Source organism: Notothenia coriiceps, unplaced genomic scaffold (assembly GCF_000735185.1).
Source record: "Notothenia coriiceps isolate Sejong01 unplaced genomic scaffold, NC01 NC01_scaffold00012568, whole genome shotgun sequence".
In the NCBI taxonomy this organism is placed as follows: domain Eukaryota; kingdom Metazoa; phylum Chordata; class Actinopteri; order Perciformes; family Nototheniidae; genus Notothenia; species Notothenia coriiceps.
Window position 1 is genome coordinate 1570992 of NW_011345269.1, and position 10584 is coordinate 1581575.

Genomic DNA, 10584 nt, shown 5'->3' on the forward strand with positions numbered 1-10584 from the left:
GGGTGGTAGTCTGCCTTGCTGTGATAAGACTGGTAGCAACTGGTAAAAAGATTCCGACCACGTGAAACAGGGGGACGGATTTGATGGAAGGACGGGAGCTCTGACAGTGAGAAGAGTGGGTCGTACAAAAATCCCGACGTACCATAGGGAGTTCTATAACATAGTCTTGTCCCCAGGCGTCAAAAGGAGGGTTCATACCTTCCGGAAAACGGCCTGTAACCCCCGCAGCCGGTCAAACAGGAGACGAACATGGTAAGGGGTCTGGTTACCGGTCTGCCTCGCCCGTTTAGTTCCTGGACCCCTTGCCGAGAAGCAACACAACGGAGAGCTTTGGGTCCGGAGTACCAGAGAAGTAGACGGTCCTGTCGAACTCATGCGGGTTGGAGACCGGCCTTGGTCTCCGACCGCCTAGAAGTTGGCTGCTGGTACGAGGCTAATGGTTGGCCGAAGGTCTTCTCAAACGGCGCAAGGAGGGCACTCTGGACGGGAGAAGAGTTTTTGACTCAGGGCCTTTGAGTGAGGGTCCATGTAACCTGGATACTCCTAACTTGCACAGTAGTCAGAGTCTCACACCAATCCGAGTTTCACACGGAGAACGGAACTTCACGTGGGGTGAAAAGTACACAGTTGAGGAGTTCTCTCAAAGGACGTCGGGAGAAACGGGAGGCTGGCTTGGGGGAGGTGGGGGGGCCGGAAGTAGCTGCAAAGACTTGGTGCTTCCAAGAGACCTAGGCATAAATCACCTGAACCCTCCCATACCCGGTCTCCTCGCTGTTACCAAAGAGCGAGCGAGTAAAACCTGGGATTAGAGAACTCTGTGAAAATACAGGCAAAATGGGCCCTGGCTACCGGACCATCCGGCGTCCTCGCAGGAACCTCCGCCACCAATGACAAATACAATACGAAGCCAAAAAAACAACAAACAAAAATGAACAACAAACAAGGAAAATGAGGAGTGATGAGACAGAGAGGCAGAGACGTCCCGACCACACACTGTCCCCCGCACGACACAAATGAGGCCGACGTCTACTCCGGTGTGGACAGAGTGAGTTGTACTAGTTGCGACGAGAAATCTCGGACCGGCGAGTGGAGAGTGGAAGAGACGTCTCTTAATGTACACGACAAGGTCGCCAAGGACCCTCACGGAAAGACGTCGGACCTCAGACAACCAACGAAGTGCAAGCGATCAAACAACTCCTCGAGACAAACTCAAAAACAGCCTTGCACAAGGGCGTCGCGAAGCAAAAACCTGAATGATGACCGTCGTCGGTCGAGGGACAGCAGACATGGACGGAACCTGATGGAAGAAACAAATTTGCAACTTTTAAGATAAAAACAGTTCAGAGACGAAGACCAGGTTCATCGATAGTTAGTGTAGCGTGTGTCTCAAGGTAGCAGAAATATCCGCCATGATATGTGTATTAAGTAATATTAATAATAAAATCACTACTAGTGAATGGCACCTACAACAATCCTTACAATGCAAGTCGGTGTATTTCGTAAAGTATCTTATGTGGGTCTCGAGTCGTAACAGTCGATATAAGTTCTTGTAGCGCATTATAGAGAGTGTTTGCGATGTCGTAAAGTGTAGTCGACATTGTTTGATAGAGACATACGGCAACAGACACTCAAACCTGCCTAGTCGATGTCAGATCAAACAGAACTAGCTAGACTTAGAGGTAACACTTTTTGTGCGCTACAATTCTTTCCACAAAAGAGGACGGCCAGAACAGACCGTTGAATAGTCTCGTAATTAGTACTCAGAAATGATTTGACCATAGTCATATACAATGATGCCGTAATAAAAACTTTCGCACCATAATGTTAAATTTAGTTACATTTTATCAAGAAAACGTCCGTCCACTTTTCCTAGTGCAGTTATGTATGTCCGGCTTTGCTCCTCTTTTATGTCAAAATTTCATTTTGTCCCATTGTTTTCAAAGAAAATCCACCGCAATGTGGGACCAGGTCCGGTGGGGAATGGGAAGGGGGCGAAGAAGACCAGCGGGGGCCTGATGTGAAGCCTTGCTGCGGGCACAGACGGAACAGGCTGAGACATACTCCTTCGTGTCTGCGAACATAGTGGGCCACCAGAAGCATTGTTGAAGTAGGGCCAGGGTCCGATGAAAACCTGGATGGCAGGCAACTTTGGACGCATGTCTCCACTGGAGCACTGGAGATCTAGCATCGGGGGGAACGAACAGCCGGTCTGGTGGACAATCGTGAGCCGCTGGATGGTCCTCCTGGTCCTCCTGGACCACCCTTTCAATCTCCCATCTAGCTGCTCCCACGATACAGGAAGATGGCAAAATGGTTTCATCTGTTGAATCCTCCACTGGGGAGGCGATCTGCCGGGACAAGGTGTCGGCCTTCACATTCCTGGAGCCAGGCCGGTAGGTCAAGGTAAAGTTGAACCGTCCCAGGAAGAGAGCCCACCGAGCCTGGCGCGAGTTGAGCCTGCGTGCAGAGCGAAGGTAAGACAAAAAAAAGGAAGTGCATAGTGTCTCTTATCCATTTATTAAATTGGGAGGTGCTTGATCCTTCCAGGACAGGAGAATTAGGCGCCTGGCAATCAAGGAGGTAAATGCTACGACTGCCTGAGTTTTACCTTTAAGGTTGCCGGTTTCAGGAGTGAGCCCAAATAAAAGACATACAGGATTGGGTGTGATGTCTTTTTGAAAAATCTTAGAGTATGCAATGAATATGTTGCCCCAAAATGAGCTGAGGTTGGGACAGGACCAGAACATGTGAATGTGATCTGCTGGTTGACTGTTACAGCGAGGGCATGAAGGGTCTAGGTCAGGGAATAGCTTCGCCAGCCTTGCTTTGGTAAAGTGCACTCTCAGAACAAGAGTTGTATCAATCTATGCCTAGCACATGGGGAAGAGGTATGTATTAAGTCAAGCACTTTCTGCCATTGATCGTCTGCCATTTCCTCACCAATGTCATTCTCCCAACGACTCCTGACATGTTGCAGAGATAAAGCAACGATATTGTTTATACTATTATAGAAGAGAGACCAGCCCTTTGCTACCCGGCGATAGTGAGAGAATATGATCAATTGCGTTGTTCATTGGGATGTCAGGGAAAGAAGAGATATTTGTCTTAACAAAGTGTCTAATCTGGAGATATCTGAAGAAGTGAGACTGTGGTAAATTAAATAATTGAGAGAGTTGTGTAAATGATCCAAATTTCCCATCTACATACAAAGTACGAACGGATTTAATCCCATTTGTGTCCCATATCCCGAAAGTAGAGTCAGAGAGGGAGGGAGGGAAGTTGTAATTATTCTTGAGTGGAGAATGTACCGACAGTCTGCAAATTGAAATGCCTTCTAAATTGCGACCAAATTCTGACGGAGTGATACACCACTGGATTAGAGCTGAATTGAGGTAAAGAAGGAGGTGACTGAGCGCATAGTATGGAACGTAGATTAAGTGGGCTACAGGCCTGTTCCAATTGTACCCAGGCCTCACCATTGCCAGGTTCAACTTCCTTCATCCATTGTAGCATTGCTTTTATATTGCACGCCCAGTAGTAGTGGATGAAATTGGGTAGGGCCGGCAAGTTTTTTAGGTCTTTGAAGGGCACTTCTCCTTATTCTCGGGGGCTTGCCATTCCAAATGAATGATGAAATGCTTCTCTCCAATGAATGAAAGAAATACTTTTTTATCAAGATAGGAATATTCTGAAAAAGGTAGAGGAATTTTGGTAATACAATCATTGTTATCAGATTAACACGGCCGATTATGGACAAAGGTAGGTTAGTCCATCTAGTCATATCTTTCTTACATTTTTCAAACAGTGTGCCAAAATTCTTAGTGAAGAGGGATGAAAAATAGGGTGGGATTTCAATCCCAAGATATTTAAAGCCCTTTTGGACAATTCTGAATGGAAAGTGGAAAGCGGCTGGTGGATTAAGGGGAAACATCTCACTTTTTTCATAGTTGATTTTATAGCCTGAAAATGTACCAAATTGATCTAGGATTTTGAGAATAGGGGGGACAGATGTTAGTGGGTCCGTAATATATAAGAGAATGTTATCGGCATATAAGGATATTTTGTGTCTAAAGCCTCCGCGCATCACACCCAAGAAGTCCTCAGATTGTTTAGAGCAATGGGTAGAGGTTCGACAGCAATGGCGAACAATAGAGGGGATAAACAGCAGCCTTGTCGTGTGCCCCTGCCAAGAGGGAAATATTCAGATTGTTTACCATTAGTGATTACAGAGGCTAGTGGTTGAGAATAGAGGAGTTTAATCCATGAAATGAAGGAATCCTCAAATCCAAAAATGTTAAGAGTAAAAAATAGATACTGCCATTCAACTTGATCAAACGCTTTTTCAGCATCCAGAGATATCACCATTTCGGGGGAACAAGAAGAAGATGAGTAGACAATATTGAAAAGCCTCCGAAGATTGGAGCTTGAGTGTCTGTTTGAAATGAAGCCAATTTGGTCTGGCGAGATACATGTAATCTGTGGAATAACCTTCTCCAAGCGCGAAGCTAGGACCTTGGATAACATTTTGTAATCCACATTAAGTAGGGAGATTGGTCGATAGGAGGCGCATTGAAGTGGGTCTTTTCCCCTTTTTGGTAAGAGAGTAATTGCAGCCTGTCGTAAGGTAGGTGGAAGAAAGCCAGAGGAAAGGGATTCATTAAACATGTCTTTGAGCAGGGGGCAAAGTTGGGGCGCACATTTCTTATAGAATTCTGAACTATAACCGGCTGGTCCAGGTGTTTTATTACATTTTAACGATTGAATAGCTCTTAGAATTTGTTCATTGGAAATCTGGCCTCCTAATAGAGAGTTATGTTCGGCTGGAACTGTAGGGGAAGGTACGTTTATCAAAGAAATGGTTGAGTTGTGAGAGATTATCACATTCAGAGCTGTATAAACCGCTGTAATACTCTTTGAAGGTATCATTGATGTCCCTGTGGTCAGTGACTGTTTCTCCTGTTTCACTATAAATCTTAGAGATAAGACGAGTGGATTGAGCTTGACGAGCCTGTTGGGCTAACAACTTCCCAGCCTTATCACCTGAGTCATAAACAGCAAAACGAGACTTAGTAATTAGATGTGTAGCTCTGTCTGTGGAAAGTAAGTTGTATTCTGTCTGTAAACGCAGCCTTTCTTTAAAAAGTGTTGGACATGGGGAGGACGAGTAGAGATTGTCAATCTCCAAAATAGAGCGTGAGATGTCAATGAGTTTGGAGTCCCTTACTTTTTTTGCCTTGGAAGAGTATTCAATTATTTGCCCATGGAGGTAGGCCTTGAGGGTCTCCCATAAGGTTGAATGAGAGATTTCTGCTGAGGTGTTTCAAGAAGTTTCAAGAAGAAGATAATTTGAGAAGTGATATGACTTACAAACAGTTTGTCAGCCAGAAGGAGGGAGTTAAGTCTCCAGTTTCGAGAGGGTCTCAGGGAGTATGAGCAGGAGTCACCATTTCCCAGTAGTCTATTATCTAAGAGAAAGTAGTCAATGCGGGTATATGTGTGATGAACATTGGAGAAGAAGGAAAATGCTTTTTGGTTGTTAAATTTAAATCTCCAAATATCCGNAGTACAGATCGCGTTCACACCGGAATAAGTCCCTGGGGGAGGATTAAGCAAATGAAGCCGCAGACATCACTTCATCTTCTTTTGCTTTGGGTTTACTGGCAGGCCGCAAACAACTTCACGGCGTATACTGCCACCCGAAGTCCCCGGCCGGAAGTCCCCGGAGTTGGGGACTGGGGGTAAAAAAGGATCTGATGAACTAATTTTAGTTCCGGCTCTTTTTGGTGTGAACGCGACATTTCGGAACTATATCGGAACTAAAGTGGGAAAAGTACTGCGGTGTGAATGCGGCTAATGATTTGCCCACGGAGGTAGGCCTTGAGGGTCTCCCATAAGGTTGGATGAGAGATTTCAGCGGAAGTGTTAGTTTCAAGAAAGAAGATAATTTGAGAAGTGGTATGACTTACAAACTGTTTGTCAGCCAGAAGGAGGCAGTTAAGTCTCCAGTTTCGAGAGGGTCTCAGGGAGTTAGGCAATGTTATATGAAATGAGACTGCTCCATGATCTGAAACTGTTATACTTTCATATGAGCAGGAGTTACCATTTCCCAGTAGTCTATTATCTAAGAGAAAGAAGTCAATGCGGGTATATGTGTGATGAACATTGGAGAAGAAGGAAAATGCTTTTTGGTTGTTACATTTAACCATCTCCAAATATCCGAAACAGCATTTTAAGTAATGAAATCGTTGATAACTTTAGCAGATTTGGTAAGAGGCTGAGCCCTGTTAGATGATCTATCCAATGCAGTGTTAATGTGTGATCACCTCCTTAGCTTGAAATAGAATGTCCTTATGTATGAGGATTGCTGTCCCCCTGGCTTTGGCATTGAACTGTGAGTGGAAAACCTGGCCAACCCATCCCCTCTTGAGATACTTAACGTGGTTGTTTTTCAGGTGAGTTTCCTGTAGAAAGGCTATGTCTGAGTGCAGCCGTTGCAGATTAGAGTCTATTTTCTGTCTTTTCACCCAGCTGTTCATACCTTTAGTGATTAAGGATAAAAAGTGGATGGGCCGAACTTGATTGCAGTCAAATGTAGTTGTCATATTCTAAGAGATTAGTGGGACAAAGAGTAACAAAAGAAGCGGAGCAGGGTAGGGCTGGGTATTGGGTGTGGAGAGGGGCAAAGGAGAATAATGGGACAAGAGAGAGAAAAAAAAAATGGAAAACTAAACTGATGGCATAAAAACCTCTGAAATTGTGAAAAACAGCATCCCTGAGGGGACGTGGGGCTTGAACTGTGCACTTAATTGCCAGCTCAAAAACATAATTTAACTTACACTAAAACTCTGTTGTCAATAGTAACATCAACAAAAAAAGTATACAACATGTAACATTACATTGTGCAGAAGCCATGAAAGGACGGTAATAACGATTGGAGCAATTAAAGAGTGTTGCCACATACAGGTGGGTATATACATTCATAACAATAGTGGTAACATGGAGGAAAACAGTAATATATATGTAGGGAACAGAACATGCATTGACTGCTTTATAGACATGTATGAGTTTACCCCTATCAGTATGCGTGCGTGAGTATTTGCGTGTCTCCGTGCTCCAGTGTGATAGTGGCCTAAGCAGGTATAATAAAGGACCAGCGCAACAAAAGTCAGTGACTGTCCCGAGTTTAGTTCCACACATAAGACGCTTACCAAACAGTGTTATAAAATACCGACCATAATAATAATAAAGAAAATATATTCAACCAAGAAAGACGAAAGCATCTATAATATCAACCCAGTTATTTAACAGTTATTAGACACGTTTATGGGACAGGCTGTGTAGAGGACGCACCTGAACGGCCGCTGTGAAGAAAAGAGGAAACTTGTGTTTCTGTCCACTCTTGTCAGTGACCTGTAGCTTGGCAGGAAAAAACATCCTGTATCCGAGCCCCGCATTTCTCAGCTCCGATTTGACTGCGGCGTATGTGGCTCTTTTCTTTGATACCTCCACGCTGTAGTCCGGGAAAATGTGTATGTTTCCTCCGCGGAAAGAGAGCGGACCGGCCTCCCTCGCCAGCTTCAGGATGCGCTCTTTGGTCTGGAAGTTGTGGATCCGAGGTGCGCGGGGTGTCACTCTGCGTCTTGCAGGCAGTAGCTACTCTGTGCGCCCGGTCGACCGCAGGAGGGGAAGGAAAGGCTTCGGCACCAAAACGTTTCTGCCAGGAACAACTCCATAAAGGCTCCTTCCCCTCCTGCGGTCGACCGGGCGCACAGAGTAGCTACTGCCTGCAANCAATGTCGAGTAAAGCTGCTGCAGAGCCACTATTTCTCCGTATACTACGTCATTGAGTGGCGCCGAATGCTGGGCATTTAAACAGTCCTTCGGAGCCACTCAATGACGTAGTATACTTGAAATAGTGGCTCTGCAGCAGCTTTACTCAACATTGAGAAACGGCCAGTAACTGCTGCCAGATAGCCAGCTGTTTATTTTAGCAGCTGAGGCTCTGACCTCAAAGCCACCTTTCAGCCTTTATCTAAACCCCTGGAGAGACAGATTTCAGAGATATTGCAAATGTATGACCGGGGTTGTGACCCTTTAATCTGGCATATTCCCAGAAATGTCCCTTTACTCATACATAAACAGGAGGGAAAGTGGAATATGTAACTCTCTGCCAACACTAATCCATCTCAATCTCATTTGATCAGTGAAGGTAACACTTGCAGATGGTTTTGAGAGTACCTTTGAAATCACTGCAATATTCAGTAGTACCTGAGGTCAAAATAAATGGTGTCCAAGCTAAGGATATGGATGTATTAAGAGTATTCATGATGCCATTGTTGGGGTACTGGACTACTGATGTTCATCTTCACACTGTGCACGAGATCACACAAGGTGAAAGCCATTTAACAATGGCCATCTATAAAGTATTTTCCAAACTTCACCCTTCAACAGTCATTTCTAAATAAAGAAATTAGAAACTCCTTCTCATGAACCTCATCCTCTTTTCCTCTATACAGATGTCCAACTGTTCTTAATATGGCTTTTGACACGATTAGTTGAATGAATGAATCAATTAAAACCTTTAACAGTGACTTGGGCACAAAGAACGATAAACCTAATATAAAGTTTCGAATAGTTGGGCAAACAAACAATAATTATTTTAAAAATAATTGTTTTAGCATTAAGTTAAATCTGCCCAAAATTAAACTACAAAATCAGTGACAGTGAATAAAGCATTAAGCAAAATTAAGTCTTTCTTTTAATACATAGTTTATTGAAAATTAAACAGGACAGAGAAAGAACATTACTGAAATTTAGTTTCCAGACAGAGGTGATGTAAAAAAAAAAAAGAAAGAAAGAAAACAGCGGAAAGCCACTGACCATATAGAGTTCTTAATTAGCTGTGATGAAAAGACTGTAAGATGGAGGATGAAAGAGAACAGCAGAAGGGTCAGCTGGACCAGAGTTGTCTCAGACATTTGACTTCTTTTGGGAGAGGTTGATTTTGTCTCCGAGACTCAAGGCCATCCCCTGTGAAAGAAAGGAGAAGATTTATTGTTATAGCATTTCTAGACACTGATAAGAGCAAAAGCTTTTAGAGCAACATCACACAGAGCTATGGGCTGTTTCACATTATCACTCTCCCTGGCCATTTCGTCCAATAAAGTATTTAATTCAATGGTATCCTTCCAAAAGACTAATTTGCTGCATTTATCAAGTTGAAAGATAATAAATTCAACAAAGCCTTTACTTCTTAGATGTATAAAGGTTTATGGTGCAGCAGCTGAGACCCACCTGACTTTTGGCTCTAATGCGTATGTGTCCGTTGACAGGAGCATCAGGCCCCAGGTGGATGGGCTTCTCGATGCTGACGTTAGCCAGGGCATCTTCGCCAAAGATTGAACGAGCATAGAGGTTGGCAGCCATGAAGCCGCAGAAGCCCGACAGCGCCTGGGTTGTGAGAAAAGAAGGATAAGAGTTGAGAGTAGTACAGAGTAACAACACCAGAGGATTTACCTGATTCGTTACAAAATGCACCAGCACCAAAACTAATGGCCTATTTCCTTTATTTCTATTGGTCCAGCCAGCATTAAAACCTCATTTAAATGATTATCTCTGTTGATGTGATGTCTTATACCAACCTTCTCAGGAGTCAGACACTTCATGTTGGTGGACTTAAGGATATGCTGAAGGTACTCGTTCAGATCAGTGATGTTGGTGTTCACTGTCACCTATGAAAAAGAAAGATTGATTAGGGAACATCTTCAATGCTCACAGTCCTAAATATTGATTTTGGTTTATGGATTTTTGAATGTAGGAAGTACAAAAAACCTGTGTGTATGACAAATGATATCAAACACACTTTTTTTAAAGCCAATCTGTCTAGCCACAAAGTAGAAAAGCAAAGCCTACCTTGTTTTCCCACTCAAACTCTGCCCACATCTGTCTGAATTCTGCATCAGTGCAGGACGCAGGCTGGATGTAGTCCATGATGTCAATGTGGATGTCACTGAGGACGACGCAGTTTCTGTCGCTAGCGGCTCCCGACACATCATACACTGGAAAGAAAGGAGCAAACATCCCCACAAATTAGACTTACTTCTCTGGTTACAGAGATCAAAACGAGCTGAAGTTCTATTAAAGGACCCATGTCATGGCCATTTCCACTGATCAGAATTCCATTGTTGAGGTCTACTAGAATAGATTTATATTGTGCAATTTTCCAAACTCACATTGGTTTCTCATACAGCATCTCTGTAAACTACGTGTATTCACTGAATTTCACTCTCTGCCTTTAACGGATCGTTGTAGCTCCAATAGCTCCAGCCCCCACCCTCCCTGTGAGCCCAGTGTGCTCTGATTGGTCGGGACGTTGTGAATCGCGCTGAGCTCCGTGGAGGTGTGGTTTCCTTGTTTAGCGATACACAGCGAAACACAGCCAAACTCACCCTGAGCACACACAAAGTCACAGCCGAAGTAAAAACAATAAGTGTGGCTTGATATTGAGTAAGAAAAAGGTTGATAAACGCTGTGAGAATGGGTCTGCAGAGAGAATCTTGCCGCGATCCCAACTGTCTGTTATCA

The 10584-nt window shown here is 43.9% G+C and overlaps 1 protein-coding gene across 1 annotated transcript; it reads right to left on the reverse strand.

Annotated features, from left to right (window-relative positions):
- Positions 1-8752: 8752 nt before the first annotated feature.
- On the reverse strand, positions 8753-10100 carry LOC104947400 (coatomer subunit beta-like). Its single transcript, XM_010773399.1, has 4 exons — positions 9913-10100; positions 9642-9731; positions 9295-9450; positions 8753-9030 (listed from the first exon to the last, which is right to left on the reverse strand). The coding sequence occupies exons 1-4, from the start codon at positions 10078-10080 to the stop codon at positions 8971-8973; spliced, it is 474 nt and encodes a 157-aa protein (XP_010771701.1). The 5' UTR covers positions 10081-10100; the 3' UTR covers positions 8753-8970.
- Positions 10101-10584: the final 484 nt, after the last annotated feature.

What these genes read in the sequence shown, in the direction of transcription:
- LOC104947400 (XM_010773399.1), bottom strand. Translation starts at nt 10,080, where the DNA reads ATGTTTGCTCCTTTCTTTCCAGTGTATGATGTGTCGGGAGCCGCTAGC. An exon ending in AGTTTGAGTGGGAAAACAAG is followed by an intron (nt 9,732 to 9,912) that starts GTAGGCTTTGCT and finishes TCTTTTTCATAG; the next exon opens with GTGACAGTGAACACCAACAT. An exon ending in GCATTAGAGCCAAAAGTCAG is followed by an intron (nt 9,031 to 9,294) that starts GTGGGTCTCAGC and finishes TTTCTTTCACAG; the next exon opens with GGGATGGCCTTGAGTCTCGG.